At 58.4% G+C, this 19,208-nt stretch overlaps 2 protein-coding genes across 8 annotated transcripts in view; one reads left to right on the top strand and one right to left on the bottom strand.

The window, feature by feature from the left end:
• Actn4 (actinin alpha 4) overlaps window positions 1-6,609 on the top strand; it is a 54,018-nt gene extending 47,409 nt beyond the window's left edge. For 3 of the 7 annotated variants that reach the window (XM_090322775.1, XM_090322777.1, XM_090322776.1), the window contains 10 exons: window positions 798-948; window positions 1,887-1,995; window positions 2,111-2,251; window positions 2,329-2,511; window positions 2,602-2,736; window positions 2,938-3,117; window positions 4,088-4,234; window positions 4,629-4,709; window positions 5,349-5,507; window positions 5,597-6,609. In XM_090322775.1, coding sequence (XP_090178901.1) covers window positions 798-948; window positions 1,887-1,995; window positions 2,111-2,251; window positions 2,329-2,511; window positions 2,602-2,736; window positions 2,938-3,117; window positions 4,088-4,234; window positions 4,629-4,709; window positions 5,349-5,507; window positions 5,597-5,755 — 1,445 coding nt within the window. In that variant the 3' untranslated portion in view covers window positions 5,756-6,609. Of the gene's footprint in view, window positions 1-797; window positions 949-1,886; window positions 1,996-2,110; window positions 2,252-2,328; window positions 2,512-2,601; window positions 2,737-2,937; window positions 3,118-4,087; window positions 4,235-4,628; window positions 4,710-4,950; window positions 5,017-5,348; window positions 5,508-5,596 lie in introns of all 7 variants that reach the window. The other 4 variants (XM_090322781.1, XM_090322780.1, XM_090322779.1 and 1 more) reach the window with 2 other exon arrangements.
• Window positions 6,610-6,718: 109 nt separating this feature from the next.
• LOC150043883 (calpain-12) lies at window positions 6,719-17,382 on the bottom strand. The gene is made up of 22 exons (XM_090322536.1): window positions 17,334-17,382; window positions 16,730-16,965; window positions 16,135-16,204; window positions 15,878-15,996; window positions 15,572-15,705; window positions 14,670-14,838; window positions 12,384-12,458; window positions 12,209-12,294; window positions 12,067-12,141; window positions 11,457-11,620; window positions 11,150-11,382; window positions 10,552-10,563; window positions 10,179-10,387; window positions 9,825-9,867; window positions 9,661-9,720; window positions 9,239-9,296; window positions 8,217-8,287; window positions 8,057-8,119; window positions 7,650-7,728; window positions 7,035-7,151; window positions 6,900-6,958; window positions 6,719-6,829 (listed from the first exon to the last, which is right to left on the bottom strand). The coding sequence occupies exons 1-22, from the start codon at window positions 17,380-17,382 to the stop codon at window positions 6,803-6,805; spliced, it is 2,208 nt and encodes a 735-aa protein (XP_090178662.1). The 3' UTR covers window positions 6,719-6,802.
• Between the last annotated feature and the right edge of the window lie 1,826 nt (window positions 17,383-19,208).

The raw sequence follows: 19,208 nt of genomic DNA, 5'->3' as shown, positions 1-19,208 counted from the left end.
GGCCTGACGGCTACTGAGCCCGGAGCCCTGTCCTGCTGCCAACCCTCAGCCCCCCTGGTGGCCTTGCTGCTCCAGTGCAGTTCTGGACCCCTGGTCCTGGGGGTGGCTGAGCTGAGGGGGACTGGTTTCCTTAAACATCACCCCAGTGACAGCCCAGACCCCTTGAGTCCTGCTGGCCGCCAGCCTGGCTGCCCTTGTTCCCTGCAGGGCCGTGTGAGTTTTTTTGTGGTGTGTAATTAGCGTGGCTCCAGGACTAATGACAGTGTGTGCCTTCAAAGGGCCCGGCCTGCCCCACCCATGGCTCCCAGAAAGCCTGGGACTGCATGGCGCAGCCTACCATGCTGGGCCCCTCTGGGGCCCACCCGCCCCGCCGCCTTCTAGAAACCCACGTCAGCTTTCCTGCCGTGAGGCCAGAGTCCAGTTCTGGTGGCCTCCTGATAAAGCGCTCTCGGTGTAGAACGCGAGTTGAGTTCAGGCCAGCGTCAGTCAAAGTCAAAGCAGTGACTCCAAGCCGGCCCAGGCAGCGAGGCCAACGTGAAGCACCAAAACGCCGAAAGTGGAGCTGTGGCTCAGGTGGTAGAGCAGCACGGGACTTGTGCAAAAGAAGCTCAGGGACAGCATCCAGGCCCTGAGCTCAAGCCCCAGGACCCGCGCACACACACACATCCCACAGTTGGGCTTAGAGACCTCCTGGAGGGCAAAAGGGAAGGTTTCAGAATTGTCTGGGGACCCCCCCCCCGGGGTTGGACAGCCCCCTGGGTGCGGTGCTGTTGTCCACGTGCCCTTCTGCCCCCCAGGGAAAGAGGCCATGCTGAAGCACCGCGATTATGAGACGGCCACCCTGTCTGACATCAAAGCTCTCCTCCGCAAGCACGAGGCGTTCGAGAGCGACCTGGCCGCACACCAGGACCGCGTGGAGCAGATCGCCGCCATCGCCCAGGAGCTCAAGTGCGTGGGGGCAGGGCGCGCTCCCCTTCACCTCCCGCAGACCCCACCCGGAAGCCCCATGGTCACATCTCGTCCACCCCTCCGCAGCGGCACAGGGAGCCCATTGTTCTGACCGCCCCCCTTCCAGATTCCACCCCGCCCCGGCCAGATAAACTTGGGCACAGTTAGTACACGGCACCCCTGGAGCTGTGAATGGGGCCTCAGTTCCCCGGCCCTTACTTCACGGGGAGTGCACCAGCCTCCCTAAAATAGGATCCTTGGTGGAGCTGCCTTCCCACAGACACCCCAGTGTGCCGCCCTGCGCATGCGCTGCCCCCTGGCAGGGCTTCCAGACGCTGTGGGCCATCAGCACGGGATGCCAGAGCCCCCACGAGGCACCACGGGTGTGAGACCAGCAGGGAGCCTTCCCACACAGCTGAGCTAGCCAGCCACGTGAAGCCACTCGCGTGAACCCAGAGTGGACTCTGAGCACTTGCCCAGGAGGAAGCAGGGGAGGAGGGCTGGTTGTTGGAGTGTCGTCTGCGCTTCTGGAATGAGCCAGCTGGGCCTCCTTACCAAGCATGGAGTGGCCAAGGGCCTGGCCCGAGATCACCCGGTTAGCGTAGGAGCTGGGCCGCAGGCGCCTCCCCCACTCCTCCCCGCAGTCATTCCCAGGCCCGGAGCCTGCTGCCCTGAAGGCCTGGCCCCAAGCTTCCAGAAGACAGGGACCCTCTTGACGGGGCTGAGCATCCACTGTTCCCCGTGTGGCGGGAGTCAAGTAGTGCCGCACAGCATGCGGAGCCACGGGCGAGGAAGGGAGGAATCCAGAGTAGCAGCCACGCGCTGCCCTGCTGCACCTTCTGCTCCAGGGCTGCGTGCCACCACCCCTGGCAGCAGGCCGGGGGTCCCCCGGGGTGGTGGGTGTCCCTGGGACTCACCGCCGTCCATCTGTCCTGCAGTGAGCTGGATTACTACGACTCCCACAACGTCAATGCCCGGTGCCAGAAGATCTGCGACCAGTGGGACGCCCTGGGCTCGCTGACCCACAGCCGCAGAGAGGCGCTGGAGGTGAGCGGGGCAGCGCCCAGGCCCTCGGCTTCTCCCGGGCAGTGTCCCGCCTCAGCGCCCCCCTCTTCCCACTGGTGAGCTGACCTGCCTTCCCCCCTCTCTTCATGCGCCCCAGAAAACGGAGAAGCAGTTGGAGACCATCGACCAGCTGCACCTGGAGTACGCCAAGCGGGCCGCCCCCTTCAACAACTGGATGGAGAGCGCCATGGAGGATCTGCAGGACATGTTCATCGTCCACACCATTGAGGAGATCGAGGTCCGCCCCCCCCCCCCCCCAGCCAGGTCCCTGGGGAGCTGGACCGCCGCCTCACGCCTTCTCTTCCTCCCCACCAGGGTCTCATTTCGGCCCACGACCAGTTCAAGTCCACCCTGCCGGATGCCGACCGCGAGCGGGAAGCCATCCTGGCCCTCCACAAGGAGGCGCAGAGGATCGCCGAGAGCAACCACATCAAGCTGTTGGGCAGCAACCCCTACACCACCGTCACCCCCCAGATCATCAACTCCAAGTGGGAGAAGGTGGGCTGGGCTCCCCTGCCCCCGGGGACAGCGCCAGGCCCCGCCGTGGGGGGAAGGGGCTCGGCCTGACGCCCCCCGCCGGCCCCCCAGGTGCAGCAGCTCGTGCCCAAGAGGGACCATGCCCTGCTGGAGGAGCAGAGCAAGCAGCAGTCCAACGAGCACCTGCGCCGCCAGTTCGCCAGCCAGGCCAACGTAGTGGGGCCCTGGATCCAGACCAAGATGGAGGTGAGGGCACCGAGTGGGCCAGGAGGGAGGTGTGGGTAAGATGGCTATGCCAAGCAGAAAGCCCCCGGGGCCTCCGTCTCCACGTCTCTCCACTCGTGTCGTGGCCGCAGTCACTGCTCTGGCTGCTCTAGCCCAAGCTGGGGAGGGCACTGAGGGCACAGCCTTGCCCATCAGTGCCCCTCGGGACCGCCCTCCCCACAGGAGATCGGCCGCATCTCCATCGAGATGAACGGGACGCTGGAGGACCAGCTGAGCCACCTGAAGCAGTACGAGCGCAGCATCGTGGACTACAAGCCCAACCTGGACCTGCTGGAGCAGCAGCACCAGCTCATCCAGGAGGCCCTCATCTTCGACAACAAGCACACCAACTACACCATGGAGGTGCGTGCCTGCCGCCCCGGAAACACGGGAGGCCCGGCCGAGGGAAGCGGCGTTCAGCCGTTACGCTCCTGGCCCCAGCACCCTGTGCGCATTGCGGAAGAGTGGTTGCAAAGGTGCAGAGTGGTGATGCAAGCTTGCAGTCCCAACACTTGAGAGGCAGGAAGATCTTGAGTTCCAGAACGGCCTTGGTTCGACAGAGCCTGTCTCAAAACCCCCAAAGAAGGTTCTAGACTGTGCATATTGATAAAATGCTCAGCCAGGCCACCGCGGCTCTCACCCGTCATCCTAGCTATTCAGGAGCCAGCCGAGGCAGGAAAGTCCTTGAGACTTATCTCCAGTGAACCACCACGAAACCAGAAGTGGCGCTGTGGCTCACAGTAGTAGAGCACTAGCTGAAGAACTCAGGAACAGCACCCAAGCCCAGAGTACAAGCCCCGTGACCAAAAAAAAACCTCAGCTGGGAATGTGTCTGGTGACAGAGTGCTCGCCTAGCATGCATGAAGCCCTGGGTTTCATTCCTTGGTACCACATACACAGAAAAGGCTGCAAGTGGCCCTGTGGCTCAAATGGTAGAAAGCTGGCCTTGAGCAGAGCTGCCCAGGCCCTGAGTGGAAGCCCCAGGACTTGGCCTCTCATGACAACGCCCATCTTGGTCTCTATCTCTCTGGGACCCGGGAGGGCCACATTTCCCACCCCAGGCCAGAGCCAGGGACTCTGGTAGCTGGCTCTAAGCTGCGCCACAGACCCGCAGCCGGCCCTGCCCTGCTCCCTCGAGAGCCAGTGGTAGTGCGTGCAGGCCGTGTGCACGGCTCGAGGGCCACGTGGACCCTTGCCTTGGGCAAGCTGCTTATCTGGGCAGCCCAGGCGCTGTGGTCTGTCCCCAGATGGGAGTGTGGGAGCCGCACACCGCACGCGCAGTGGGGAGCCCAGGGCACAGCCCCAGCCCACTGCCACGCCTCTCCCTCCACAGCACATCCGAGTGGGCTGGGAGCAGCTGCTCACCACCATCGCCCGCACCATCAACGAGGTGGAAAACCAGATCCTCACCCGAGACGCCAAGGGCATCAGCCAGGAGCAGATGCAGGAGTTCCGGGCCTCCTTCAACCACTTCGACAAGGTAGCCGCGCCTCTTCTCTCCTGTCCCTTCTTCCCTTCCCACGTGCCCCCCCCCCCCCCATGTTGTCACTGTCCTGGCCACTCACACCATCTCCTGTTGGGGTCTGGGGGCAGCCTCTTAGAGGACCTAAACGGCAGTGTGACGCCGGCTCTGCTGCCCCTCATCCCGAGGCCCAGCCTCCGCCCTCACTGCCTCCGCCCTGTGCACCAGGCAGAGGCAGGACCAGGGTCCACACCAGCTCCTGGCCACCACCCCATGTCCATGACCACCTCTAACTCTGTGTTTCCCTCCCCCGTGTCCTCCCCCACCTTCTGCATGTGGCCCGGCCCCTCCCTACTCCACGGCCTGGTGGCGACACCCCACCTACCACACCTGCCTTCGGTGGCCCCGGCAGGACCATGGTGGGGCTCTGGGGCCCGAGGAGTTCAAGGCCTGCCTCATCAGCCTGGGCTACGACGTGGAGAACGACCGGCAGGTACGCGCGCAGGCCCCCGGGACGTGGTATTAACCGCTCTTCTTTCTCTCCTCTCTCCCACGCCATCTGCCCATCTTACCGGCTCTCTCGCCTCCTCCCTGCCCTCCTGTCTGTCACCTGTCCCCTTACCTGTCTCTCTTGGGGCCTCCCGTGTCCCTGCTCTGCACTGTCCTGTCTGCCCGCTGCGCGCACGGGGCGCCCCGCTGCCTCCTCTGCTATGGCTGTGTCCATCCGGGAGCAGAAGCAGACAGGCAGCATGGACGCCGATGACTTCAGGGCTCTGCTTATCTCCACAGGATACAGCCTGGTATGCAGCTCCCGCCCCGCCTCTGCCTCGCTCCACTCCGCCTCCCTCTCCCGCCCCTCACCTCTGCAGCGCCCACCTCCTGTCCGCCTCCTGTCCTCCCCCGGGCGCTCCCCCGGACTCCTCTTCCTCCACGCCTCAGGGGCCGCTCCCACCCCGCCCGTTCTTTCTCTCTCTCCCCACCCTCCAGAGCTGACTCGTGTCTGGGGGCAGTGGACCCCATGTCCCATCCCCCGAGACCGGCGGGGCTGTGGCGGGCTGACCTCTCAGCCCTGCACTGCCGCTCGCTTTCCTGAGGGCATGCTGCCCGCTGAGCACCTGCCCCCCCCACGCAGGGTGACGCCGAGTTCAACCGCATCATGAGCGTGGTGGACCCCAACCACAGCGGCCTCGTGACCTTCCAAGCCTTCATCGACTTCATGTCACGGGAGACCACCGACACAGACACTGCTGACCAGGTCATCGCCTCCTTCAAGGTCCTGGCAGGGGACAAGGTAAGCCAGCACCCACTGAGGCACCGGGACTGGGTAGGAGGCCAGGTCAGCCAGGCAGGGGTGTCGTGACTCGTCCTCCTGTGCCCCAGAACTTCATCACAGCCGAGGAGCTGCGGAGAGAGCTGCCCCCCGACCAGGCTGAGTACTGCATTGCCCGCATGGCACCCTACCAAGGCCCCGATGCCGTGCCCGGCGCGCTCGACTACAAGTCCTTCTCCACGGCCCTCTATGGCGAGAGCGACCTGTGAGGGCTCCTGACTCCCGGACCAAAGCCCCCCAGCCTCCCGGCGGGGCTGGAGGTGCCCTGCCCCTCCCGACTCTGTATCTATGCAACGCCCTCTCTGTTGGTCCCTGGGGGCAGTGGGCAGAGAGGAGCTGGCAGGCTCTCTCCTCTCTGGCAGTCAGCCAGAGTCTCCCCCCCCACAGGGGGACAGAAGCGGGGTCAGCACCTCTGGCCTGGTAAATACATGCGTTTTGAGAAATCTATGTGGAGGGGACAGGCTCCCTTGGGCCTCCCACATCCAGGCCAAAGCCCCACGTGCCTTGTCCAGGAACCACCCTGCAGGTCCAGCAGAGGGCGCTGCCGCTCTGTGCTAGACTGCCCCCACCCCCCCAGCTCCCTCTCCTTTCTGGGTGGAAATCCATGGTGATTGCCCCAGCCCAGGACCCTGCTGTTGTCACACCATATGTCTGGACTCAAGGTCTCGGTTTGTCTTTTTTTCTAAGGACCAAAACCATAACAACAAAAAAGAAACAAAAAAAAAAAACTGAACAACAAAAAATTATTAAAAGAAAACCTTCAGAGAATCCCTATTTACTTTATTAACTTACGGATTTATTATATAAATATATATTCACCTAGCAACATTATCTCTGCCTCTCTTGCTCTCTAATGAAGATATAGCTGATTGGCCACCCGCCTGCACTATCTGTGCTGGGCAGAGTCTGGGGGGACCTCCCGGGTGAAGGGGGGCTGCTGGCCTGGCTGCCTGCTAGTTGATGGTTTTGTCCTCCTCTCCCCTCTTGAGTTTATTTTGATTTTCTTGGTTTCTGGCTAAACCACCCTTCTGGGGACAGGATAATAAAACGTCGTATTTTTAAGAAGGATTCCTAGCGTCCTCTTTCTGTGATGTCGTGAAAGGCGGGCTCTACACCCCTCACGTGTGTCCAAGCCAAATGGGGGCTTCCTGACATAGATAATAGCAGGAAGGGGGAGGCAGGGTGTCGGGGTGGCCCTAGAGGACAGTGGTGGGCAGGTACACACGTTCCGCTGCAGTGCTGGGGTGAAGGCGCCACTAGGAAAAGGAAGCCACCTCCGACCACTGTGGAGAAAGTGGGGTGTGAGCTCCAACCAGCGCCCGCCCAAGCCACCTGGCCCGCACCCCAGCTCACCTGTCTGTGGGTCAAGCATACGACCCCCTCGCCTCCAGCCAGGTGCTGTCTGCAGTGCCCTGTGCAGAGAAGAGCAGGGTGAGTGCTGGCCCTCAGCTGAGTGGTGCCCACTGCACCCCAGGTCAGGGCACTCACGGAAGATGCTCAGGAGCTGGGCCGCACAGGACACAAAGCGCTCCAAGTCCACCCGCAGGCGGCTGTCCCGGTAGCGGCTGGTGAGGGCCTGGGTCAGCTGGTTGTTCAAGTGGAAGCCTAGGGATGGAGCCCCGTGAGCCCCCATCTGCATGGCACCCCACCATGTGCAGGGGGCCCAGCTGTGCAGCCATGGGGGCCCTGGGCATGGACTACACCTGTCCAAAACTCCCAGGTGGGGGTTGTTTTATTGAATACCCCCAAACAACCCTGTCCCCAAAGCTGCACCACATGGAAACATGGCTGCCAGCTTCCTGTGCCATGGCAGGAGGTCACCTCTGTCATGCTGTCCACGGGGCTCCCCAAAGCCCTGGACCCCTGAAACTCCAGGCTGTGGATGCACCTGGATACACAACTACATGAGCAGCAGAGAGCCTACAGTGCGAGACACATCACACTGGAAGGAAAGGCACGCGAGGGTTCAGCCAACGCTCTCCACAGTCCACAGCATTCTACCACACTAGCTGAGCCTCAAGACACAGGGCCAATGCTCCTTCCTGCAGCCCCCACTTCAGGTCCTCTGCACACGTCCCCCTCCATCCTCCCGGCCCGGCACACCTGCTGCATTGAGCGCCAGCCTCAGCTCGTAGGAGTTCATGGTCCCCGAGTTGTCCTCATCGAACTTGTGGAATGTGTCCTGTGTGGGGAGACCCCCTACCCTGAGGCCTCCGGGCCAGCTGCCCTTCCTCTAAGCAGGGGCTCTGCACCACTGCACCCTGCTTGCTCTTCTGACCAAATGGCCATGTGCCTGCCACTCAAATGTGGTGGTGTATTGCTGTGTCTAGAACCTTCCATTTCCTCCCTGCATGGCTCCAGGCACCCATTTGTAGCCAAGGAAAGAGAGCCCCTCAGAGGGAAGTGAGGTGCCAGAGCTCCCCCAGCCAGAACCAATTCCTGGGGGTAACTGATGACCTAAAGGGGGTCCCTGTCCGGTAGGAAGCCACCCAGGTGAGTCCCCACCTTACCTGCCATGACAGGAGGTGAGCCCAGAGCTCCTGGAAGTGGTGCAGAGACAGGCAGGGTCCGCGCTGTGCCGGGGACATGGGATAAGGAACACTGCCCGCAGAAGGGAAGGAGACCCCCACACCTCATCCCTCCTTCCTTCCCCACCCTGCCTGCACGTACCCCAAAACACCGCAGCAGCTGCTCACAGGTCCTCAGCCCAATCTCTCCCATGGTCTTAGCGTTGGCTTTGCCTACAAGAAAACACCCGAGCCGGCACTGTTGGGGCACAGCTATCACCCTAGCGACTCAAGAGGCTCAGCTCTGAGGATCACAATTCAAAACAATCCTAAGTAACAAAGTGAGACTTCTTTTTTTGGTAGCCCTGGGGCTTGAACTCAGAGCCCAAGCACTGTCAACTTGAGCCATAGCACCACGCCTAGCTTTTTCTGTGCATCTACTACCCAGGAATTGAACCCTGGGCTTTATACATGCTAGGCAAGCACTCTACCACTATATCATACTCCATGCGCAAAGTCATGCTTGGATCTCCAATTGATCACCAAAAAGGCAGAGGTGGGCCATGGCTCAAGTGCTGATGATAGACAAGGTAAGGGAGCTGGGCACAGTGGCTCACGCCTGTCATCCTAGCTACTCAGGAGGCTGAGATCTGAGGGTCGAAGTTCAAAGCCAGCCTGGGCACTAAAGACCCATCTCCAATTACTAGAAAACCAGAAGTGTTGCTGTGGCTCAAAAAGTAGGGTTAAGCTGACGAGGTCAGGGTCAGCCCCCAGAACCAAAGTTCAAAAAAAAAAACAAAAGAAAAGAACAGAAAAAGACTAAAGGACAGTGCAAGCCCAATAGTACCATGCTCTTGAGACCACAGGCCAGTGTGAGTGCCCATATGTACGCTGGCATGCACACACATGAAAAGGAAGCACTCAGCACCTGCTCCCTGGAGGCCACACACTGATGAAGCTTCAGCTTTGCAGATGGGACTCACTAAAGGGGGCCTTTACTAGACACAGGCTCAGAGCTGGCATCTGAAGCCAGGCGGGGTGAGTGTTCCCCAAGCCTGTGCCCACAACAGCTACCCACCCTGCCTCCCACAGCAAGGGCTGCTGGGAGAAGCCCACCACAGGCCACATGCAGGGAGATGCTTCTGCTGAGCCTGGACCCCATGGCTACAGGGCCACTCAACTTACCAGGCTCCAGGGCAATGCTTAGGAGGGTGTGCAGCTGGTAAGCGTCCAGTGCCTCCTCCTGGAAGAGAGGGCAGCTGCTGAGACCCTGTGTGGGCCACAGCTGGGGACATGGCAAGGACTGAGATCCCCAGGCCTGTCCTCTCAGAGTCCACTTGGGTCAGGCAGTTATGGGGAAGGTGGGGCTGGAGGAGCCCAGGGCTGGCAGCTGCCAGAAGAAGCACTTTGGAAACTGCCTGCAAAGGAGGGAAAGGACCAAGGTACAGAAAAAAGCACTGAGGCAGGGAACAGCTGCATTACAAGAAAGCAACTCAGGCGATGTGAGCATGGAGGGTGAGGAAGGGAGTACAAGGGGAGCACTGGAAAGGGAGCATGAAGAGGGCTGGGCTCAAAACCACACACAACATGGACAGCTCTCTCCTCACCTCTCCAGCCAGTTCCAGAAACAGCTGCACCAGCTCCAGCTCCAGGGGCTCATAAGGGATCTGCAGTGGTGGGGAGAGTTGAGTCCTGACCCAAAGCCCTGTCCCATGCTGTCCTCCGGCCCTGGCCACCCGCGCGCTGTCCCCTCCCAGAGCAGCCCCCACACCTTCAGGGCCTCCAGGTCCGCGCTGATGACGTCATCGACCTCCCTGCGAATGACAGACCAGACTTGGAGACCTGGCACCCTTTGAGCTCAGAGCAAGAAGGGTCCTGGGCGGGGCTCTAGGCCCCGGGGGCGTGGCCCAATCCCGGGGCGGAGCCTCGCGGTGGGCGGGGCTTGTGCCTAAGGCTGGACTTGAGGTGTGGAGCAGGGCGTGGAGACAGCAGGACGGAGTTGGGGTCTGGAGCGGGGGGTGGAGGTGGGGTTTGGGGTGGGGTGGAGGTGGGGTTTGGGGTCCGGGGAGGGGTGGAGGTGGTGGGGTCTCGTCCCCCCATGCCCTCTCTGGGGTCCCAGGCTCACACAGCCGTGTGTCCTCGCTCAGAAAAAATGCGCAGCGTGAAGTCGGCCTCCTCTCCAGCCCGGGACGCGCTGGGCACCACCAGGTAGTGTCCAGGCGGCAGGCGGCAGCGGCGGCTCACATCGCGCCGGGCGCAAAAGACGGAGCGGTCGGCGCGCAGCAGAGTGGGCAGAAGCGCGCGGCTGTGCGGCGAGTCCCAGACGCCCAGCAGCTGTGGGCAGGGGCGGTGCGTTCTCCACCCGTGCAGCGGCCTCCTCCAGCCAGCACCCCCCACACCGCCTGGGGGGCCCTGGCCTCCGGATCCCCCGCCCCACCGGGGCCCTCCACCGCGCCCGTCCGGGGCAGAGCCAGGCTTGGGCGCCCCCTGACACCCACCTCTTCTGGAATCTGCAAGACAGAAAAGCCAGGGGCTCATCAGGGGCAGGAAGAAGCCACCATGCCAGCCCTCTGGCCCTCACCAGTGGAGGTCCAGTGCGCTTTCACTGGCTGTCCTGAGGCCTGAACTTGGGGCCTGGGCGCTGCCCCTGACCTCTGATCCAGGCTAGTGCTCCACTACCTTGAGCCACAGCTCCACTAAAGGCATTTTCTGGGATTGAGTGGACTTAAGAGCCTCACAGATCTTCCTGCCTGGCTGGCTTCCAAGGCTACCCTGGAATCCGAGCCTGCCCAGGAGCTGGGATGACAGGCCGTGAGTGGTGGCACCAGGCACCACCCTCTTGTTGACCGCGTTGTACCCCCTTTCCCCGCACCCCTCCCTGGCAGAGGGTCCCTCTGACCCCTGCCAGCCCTCTCCTCTCCTCTGCCCCCTCCCATCCCTCTTCTCCCCATCTGTACCGGGTGTCCCTTTGTAGCCACCTCGGTCCCCTCCACACAGCCTTTTTCTGCCCCTATTTCAGCCTGACCTTGACCTCCCACCCCCAGCCTCCTCTTCTCTATGATCTTCAACACCGCCCACCCCAGGCCGGGGCTCCACCTGAAACACGTGGAATCCCACGGTGAGGTAAGTGAGACCTTTGGCCCGCAGGCGCCGCCGGTTGCGCTGGATGAGTGACAGGAGGACGGTGCACTTGGGGATGCGGCCCCCCCTGGCTGGGCCACCCGCCCCTGCTGCCCCCCAGCCCCCCCAGGGCCCCTCCTCATCATCATCATCTTCCTCATCCGGCTCCAGCAGCGTCAGCCGGAACTGAGGATTGGTCCAGAAGGTTTCTGAGGGAGGAGAAGGCAGTGGGTGCACAGCCTGGGGGTCTCCCCACCTCCCCCCCTGGGGCCCCAGGGCTCACCAGCACCAGGCTGGCTCCCGCCAGAGTTGAAGCCGCGCACCCAGCGGCCCTGGAAAGTGTGGATGTGCCAGCCGCCCCCCGCAGGGCTGGGCCCCAGCACCTCAGGGCTGAGCGAGCAGATCTGCACTGTGTTGAAGTGGCTCAGGAAGTCCTGTAACTCCATCCTGCCGGGGACAGTCAGCCCGTGAACCCCTCAACCCACACACATCCAGCCTCCAGGTCTCCAAATGTGTCCAACAGTGTGAAAAGCCACAGAACCCCACACTCCTCAGCGCCCAAGCCCCGAGTTCAAGCACTTGCCCACACATAAAAAAAAAAGACTTTTGGGGCCGGGAGTTTGGCCTAGTGGTTAAAGTGCTTGCCTAGCATGCATGAAGACCCGGGTTCGATTCCTCGGTACCACATACATAGCAAAAAGCCAGAAGTGGTGCTGAGGCTCAAGTGGTAGAGCTCTAGCCTTGAGAAAGTCCAAGGACAGTGCTCAGGCCCTGAGCTCAAGCCCAGGAAGGGAGGCAGGGGGAAGGAAGGAAACAGGCTGGTAAGTTACAAGTTACATTGGCCTAGTTTGTCCTATTAGGATTCACCCCATGATTTCATCCCCAGAACTCACCAGAACTCACCATCCTCCTTCTTCATCAGCAGGGCATCTCGCCACTCAGTGGGGAGCGCGTCCCAGCGTGGGCAGCTGGGGAGAGGAGTGTGAGGGCCAGGCAGGAGGGACCCATCCCCCACCCCCCAGGGTCCCAGCCCACCTGTCACTCCAGGCACCAGTCCACTCCACACGGCCCCAAGGATTCCGCAGCCGCAGAAGCTGCACTTTGGTGAAGCCGAGGGATAGCTGAGGGTGGCACGGTCAGTGAGGGAGGGCACGGGCAGCAGGGGACACCTGGAGATCCCTCCACACCAGGCCTTTCCAGGGCAGCTCACCTTGTGTGTGCCGGTGACTGAGTATGCATGTCCCTTCACCAGCCCCTCTTCTGTGCGGTACTCACCCCGGTTGCTCTGGATAGAGACAGAGAGTGAGGCCAGATGATACAGAGGAGCTGCTCTCCCCAGCCCCACAACCTTGGGTCACTGAAGTAGGAGTCAGTCATCAAACACAGGCAGGCAGGCAGGCAGGCAGGCAGGCAGGCAGGCAGGCAAGCAGGCAAGTCTGTGAGATTCTCCTCTCCAAGGAACCACCAAAAAAGCCAGAAATGGAGCTGTGGCTCAAGTGGCAGAGCCCCAACCTGGGTGAAAAAGCTATGGAACAGCGCCCAGGCTCTGAGGTCAAGCTCCAGGACTGACACAAAGAAAACCCAAACCCATGTTTGGTTCCTCGATCCCGGTCAGCTCCGCACACAGCCTCCCGGCTTTCCTGCCACACCTGGCACCGCCTTCACCCTTGAAATAAAAGCACTGTCTTTCCTCATGCTCATTTCCTGTGCATGGAGAGCTGGGGCCTCCTCCTCCCCCGTCATTCAGTCGCAGCTCACTCAGGTATGGGGTCCTGATCCATGTAGGCCCCTCACATGCCAACCTGCTGCTTGGTTCACCTTGTTTCTGGAAAATTGTATTCTAGTTTACTTTTGGCCCTTGGGCCTTGAACTCGGGGCCTGAGCACTATCCCTGAGCCTCTTTGTACTCAAGGCGAATGCTCTGTCATGTGAGCTGAAGTGCCATTTCTGGCTTTTTCTGAGAAGTGCACTGGAGAAAGAAGTCTCACAGACTTTCCTGCCCAGGCTAACTTCAGCTGGGATCCTCGGATCTCAGCCTCCTGAGTAGCGAGAATTGTAGGCCTGAGCCTGCGCTGGCATCTGGCTTTCCGGCAAATCTATTATACACTGAAATGACTCGTGACTTTACTATCTACCTTGGTCTTCAGTAGCCCTGACTCTCTGTGATCCTATTGTGTGCTCTGTGCACAGTAGGTATTTGTACAATGACAGTGCTCCCTGATGGCTGTACCTATACACATCGGATTTCTCTATAACCTCCAACACAAAAGCTCAGGAAACATGCCCAGGCCCTGAGCTCAAGCGCCAAGATGGGCAAACAAGTGCACATGCACACTGCTTATCTGGGGGTTGGAGGCATGACTCAGTTGAGAGAGCATCAGCTAATGAGCCTAGGGTACTAGTTTGAGTCCCAGTTCTCACAACCACAATCCAAACTATCTGAAGAAAATAATCTAATGCAAAAGGTCCAGAGGGGAAGTGGTTCAAGTGGTAGAGCACCTGCCTAGCAAACTCAAGATGCTGAAATCAATATCTAGTTCCATCAGAAGAAAAATTTAAAAGAACAGAGGCCTGGAGACAAAGAAAGACACAGATTAAAGGGAGAGGCAGAGAATTTTTTTTTTTAAAACAAGTAAGCAGGGCTGGGAGTGTGGCCTAGTGGTAGAATGCTTGCCTAGCATGCACATAGGCCTGGTTTTGATTCCTCAGTACCGCATACACAGAAAAAAAGCCAGAAAAGCTGCTGTGGCTCAAGTGGTAGAGAACTAGCCTTGAGAAAGCCCAAAGACAATGCCCACGTCCTGAGTTCAAGCACCAGCACTGGCAAAAAAATAAAATCAAGCAGGTAGAGAGATACGTGGATGAGTTAGACCAATTTAATGAGTGAATCATGAGTTTTATGACAGGGTCACAGGAAGGCAAAGCCATGGGGGTCAGTGGGACACTGAAAAGTCTCAAAACAGGTGCTGTCTTTTTATTCCTTAAACTCAGAGTCTCACTTTCTCAATGGGCTTTTTCTGCATACAGTTTATGTTCTACCAATTGAACCACATCTCAAGCCTACCATTTGTTGTTCTTAAAACTGGCTAATTGAAGAATGAGTCTTTTAAGACATTTCCACTCACACTGGCTTCAAATTGTGATTCTCATATCTCAGCCTCCTAAGCAACTACAATTACAGACATGAGCCACGGGTGCCTGTACTCTTATTTTTTGTTCCTTGGGGAGGACACCCCTGCAGCTGTGGGAACCCTTGAATCCATGATGGGAGACAGCTGGCCATGGAGAGAGGCTAACCCAGAAGTAGACTATCACAAACATGCTTGCAACACCTGCATCCAGCTGGGCCTGAGGCTTGCCTTAAGAGAACAAATAAATTCCTTCTAGCTTGCTAATTTGATTTGCGAGAGGGAAGGAGGCAACAAGAGACGCTGTGAGGACACAGGCAGCTCCCACCCTGCCCTGACCTGGGTCACAGAGGGGGTCCGGCTCTCACCAGGGCAGTGGCGCCCACCAGAGACTCCTTGGCCAGTGCATGGCGAAGAGCGGCAAAGAGGCCAGGTGTGTTTTGTCTCAGATACAGCACCTCGCCCACTCCTCCGGTGAAGTCCACAAAGGCCTCGTTCATGTGACCACCTCGCATGGTCTCATAGGAGCCGTGGAGCCTGTGGGGACGTAGGGGAAGCATCTGAGACGTGGTGGGACCCAGTGCCTCCATCCCTGCAAATGTCATGTTCAACGTAGGGTAGAGTAGGGTGCTAGAAGGCTCTGGAATCTGCAGCTCAGGATCTGGTATTCTAGAGCCCCATGGGGGGAAGGACAAATTTGGGGTCCCAGAGATGGCACTCGGATTTGGGGTGTCTCTGGATCTCTCTCAGTGGATCAGGACAGACAGCCTGAGCTTACAGGTTCTCCAGGAGATAGAGTTGGGACCTGGTGACTGGAATGTGGGGTTGGGGGATCCTTAAGAGTAAGAGTGGGCAGCTGGGCATGGTGGCTCACGCCTGTAATCCTAGCTATCAGGAGGCTGAGATCTGAGGGTCAAGGTTCAAAGCCAGTCTGGGCATAAAAGGATAGAGACTCTTTATCTCCAGTTAACTCTAGAAAATGGGAAGTGGGGCTTGACTCAAGGGTAGGGTTGCAGCCTTGAACTGAAGAGCTCAGAGACAGTGCCCAGGCTGAGTTCAAGCCCATGACCCACCAAAGAAAAAAAGAAAGAAAGAAAAAGAAAAGGAATAAGAGTGGGTAACCAGTGGAGAAGGTGGCAGAGAGCTGTGTGGAGAGTCCAGAGGGTTGCAGGATGCACTGTGGGTTTAGGGCACTTGGGGTCGTGACTCAGCTTGGGGCCCTTGGTGAGGTGCCTGGAAGAACTCAGAAGTCGGGGGGCAGGGGCCTCACTTGGCATAGGCTTTCTCCAGGAGGGGTGCCCAGAACTCGTTCCTCTGCTCAGAGCGTACAAACATCAGCTTGCCTTCCTGGACGGGCAGCTTGTCATCTACCACGACGTCCACCCAGCGGCCAAACTGCCAGAGCTGGAGAGAGAAGCTCAGCTGCCACTTTAGCCCACCCTGACCCCGACCTCAACCCTGAACCAACCCTGAGCCCTAGGATGAGCACCCCAAGGGGACAGGGTCAACGCTGCCATCTCTGGCACTCTTTCACCATGGGGGAAACTGAGGTACAGAGAGAGGAACTGAACTTTACCTGAAAGTGGAAGATGCCTGCGTAGCCATCTTGGAAGCTCTGTCCTTGGGGGACCACCCGGTACAGGAGACGGGGGTACAGAGTGAGGGAGGCTGCAGCAGCCAGAAACCAGCAATTTCCTAGAGGACAGCTCAGTGAGAGGGAGCACGCAGGGGACAGAAGAGGAAAAGTGGGGGAGGGAGGCAGAGCAAGGGCTCCCCATCTGGACACCACTGCCACATGGGGATTTGGGGCTCACGCAGGCCCAGGCTTCTCACCCAGTCTCCCCTGGCACACATCCGTCCTGCTCATGTCTTCACAGATGAACTGGGGGTTCTCACAAAACTCCTGGGAGGAAAGGGGTGCAGTCAGAAAAGCCAAGGCCAGCCGGTCACTGCAGATTACTCCTAGCTACTCAGGAAGCTGAGATCTAAGGACTGAGGTTCAAAGCCAGCCCAGGCAGGAAAGTTTGTGAGACACTTACCTCCAAACCAGAAAACCAGAGGTAGCACCATAGCTAAAGTGGTAGAGGGCTAGACGAGCTGAAAAGCTCTAGGCCTTGAGTTCAAGCCCCATAATGGACAGAAGAAAAAAACGAAAGAAAGGAAGGAAAGCAAAAGGCAAGAGCTGCTCGGAAGTCAGGTGCCATCCCTGCAGTGCTTCCATGCCAGCTAAGAGGGCATGGGAGCCCTGAAGCCTGCAGGGGATCTGGCCAGGGGCTCTGTTTCCCTGGGCTCCCTGCAGCCCAGAGGGCTGAGCTGCCCCAGACTGTGCCCCAGCTTCCTCCCTCAGACCCTGGGGTCAAGGCTCCACCTCCTCCTCTCTCAGACCCAGGGTTCCAGTCCCAGCCTCTTCCCTTGGCCCACACTTTACGTGGGGTCTCTTCCACTCCACCCCTTTGGCCTTCTCAGAGTCTGGCCCCAGTGTGTCGTAGCCAAGGGCATCTGGACCAGCAGGGAAGCAGGGGTCGCGGAAGAGGATCCCGGATTCCAGACAGGCTGCTCGGATGGCTCGGTAGTTCTGGCCCCGAAAGGGCTGTGGGCCATGGGCTCCTGCTCCAGTGCCAACCCCGTCATCCACCAGCTGGATGGTGACCCGCCTGCCACTGCCTGCCATGGGACACTGTGGGCTCTGGAGGGGCCTGGGCCCTTTAACTTCCTGAGTCATGGGGCGGGGCCTCTCCGTCCCTCAGAGCCCCGTTGGGGGTCTTTAGGAGCCTCCCTTGTTAATATTAATTGATGGTTTGGGGTGCCAGGGAGAGAGGACGCCTCATCAGTGGTGTCCTCCCTGGGGCGTGGGGCCTTCAGTTGTGGCCAGGGTAGCAGCTTAATGGGCTTGACCAGCAGCAGGAGGGAAGATAGGCAGAGTTAAGGGAAGACTGGTCAAGAAGGAGGTCAATGTGGGGATGCGTTTCTGCTTGTTCCTGGGGGGGTGAAGAAGGAGGCATCCCTACCTGTCTCTCTGCACCTGACTGTACCTCTCTTTGGCCTTTGCTGCCACCATTTCTCATCTGAGCTCTCCGCCATCTCTAAGTCATTGTAACTCCATCACCCTCCCTAGGTGATGTGCTCAGGCTTGCTCTCCTAAGCCCCTGGGAAAGTAGACATTGCAGCCCCCAGACAGGGATCACCTGAGCCCATGTGGTCTTGACCAAAGGCAGCTCAGGGGCTGTCTGAAGACAGAGACTTTTCCCAAGAGGACCCTGGATGCCCTAGAAGAATGGCACTCACTGTCCCATCCTCCAATCCCATGAGGCTTAGCCACCAAACGGAATCATGAAACAGGAGGACTTCGGCCAGGCTTGGTGCCATATGCTTATCATCCCAGCTACTCTACTCCAGAGGCTGAAGTAAGAGGATGTGGCAAAAATGAGAGACCCTATCTGAAAAAGAAACTATAACAACAACAAAAAAAGGGCCGGACCCCATGGCTCGGGTGATAGAGCACTGGTCTAGCAAGCACAAAGCCTCGAGTTCAAATCCAGTAGTGCCAAAAGAAATCCTAAAACAATTCCTACCGATGTGGCCCAACACACACCACTCCTCTTTCACCTGGGTCAAAGAGACTGGTGGCAGCAGGGGCCAGGATTAGAAACTATAGCACATAGGTTCAATCCCAGCTCTGCCATTTTGGTCTCTGTACAAAGTCACTCCATCTCTCTGGGCCTCAATGTCTTTCATTCCTACAGTGGAGAGTGAACAGGGGCTCTACTTGCAGAGTAGCTGTGATGAGAATGTGTGTGTGTGTGTGTGTGAGTGTGAGAGAGAGAGAGAGAGAGAGAGAGAGAGAGAGAGAGAGAGAGAGAGAGAGAGATGATAAATCAGTTGGAAAACATCCAACCAGGGAATAACAGCCTACATGATTTACAGGTGGCAGGATTAGCTGATAAAACCAGGCGTGGGGTTGGGGGGATCGATACCTAAGAATGAGGAGACAAGGGCCAAGTGCTAAAGCTTTGGTGCCACAACTTTATAGAAAAGAGAAACTTTTTTTTTCTCACCAATCAGTCCTTGCTGACTCCAATTCTCAGCAGCCCAAGGCCAAAGCATGCAATGAAGGTGATCACCAAGATGGCCAAGATGGCTTGGGTTCTGGCCTCCTGTGACATGTCAAGCCCATGCTCTTTTTATGGCATATTTCTTTCTGATTTTGTCTCAGCAAAGCAAAATTTACATCTGCACAGAAGGGTGTACAATAGGATGCAAGCATCAACATAATTTCTAATAAACATTCACATTGCTATCGCTCATACAGTTCAGGAGACTGAACTCTGAGGATAGTGGCTGAAATGAAGCCCTGGCAGAAAAGTCATGAGACTCTTTTCTCCACAATTAACTCCCCCCCCCCCAAAAAAATAGTCAGGAGTGAAGGAGTGATTCCATTGTAGTAACCTATCAGGATTAGCTGTCTAATTGGATTTTTTTGTAAAAATACTTAAACTGCTTGGCCACCTGAGTGTGATGTTTTCCTGGGGGACAGGACCACCTGTGTGGGGAGCTCTCCTTTAAAAGCTCAGCCCATGGAAGGTCCAGGATGCTCCCTATCAGCCAGAAGGTGGAGAGTAGTGCCTGAGCTGCTATTAAACTGACTCCTAGCTCCGTTCACTGAATGCTGGTAACTCTATTGCTGGGGGTTTGGGTGCCTCCCCCCCAAAAATAGCTGGGATATTATACCATCAGTACAGCCCTACCCTGAAGTGGAAAAAAGGCCACAAGAGAATACGAGTCCCTGATTTCATGCCCCAGTACTGGCACATGCACATACACTCACAATTTTCCTATTACATTGCTGTCTTGCGGGGATTCTTTTGATAGTCATGTGGAAAATTAGAGATTATGTCTTTTTTTTGGGG

The sequence above is a fragment of the Megascapheus bottae genome, chromosome 31 (genome assembly GCF_031878675.1).
Source record: "Megascapheus bottae isolate mThoBot1 chromosome 31, mThoBot2.hap1, whole genome shotgun sequence".
Lineage (NCBI taxonomy): Eukaryota > Metazoa > Chordata > Mammalia > Rodentia > Geomyidae > Megascapheus > Megascapheus bottae.
Note: the sequence above shows the minus strand (reverse complement) of the source record. Positions and strands in the feature narration are given on the sequence as shown.

Excerpts from the sequence above, each read along its gene's own strand:
- LOC150043883 (XM_090322536.1), bottom strand. The coding sequence starts at position 17,382 with ATGGCGGAGAGCTCAGATGAGAAATGGTGGCAGCAAAGGCCAAAGAGA. Across the intron at positions 16,966-17,333 it reads GCAGCAAAGGCCAAAGAGAG|GCAGTGGCAGGCGGGTCACC; the intron begins GTACAGTCAGGT and ends GTCCCATGGCAG. Across the intron at positions 14,839-15,571 it reads CTGGAGAAAGCCTATGCCAA|GCTCCACGGCTCCTATGAGA; the intron begins GTGAGGCCCCTG and ends ACGTCCCCACAG.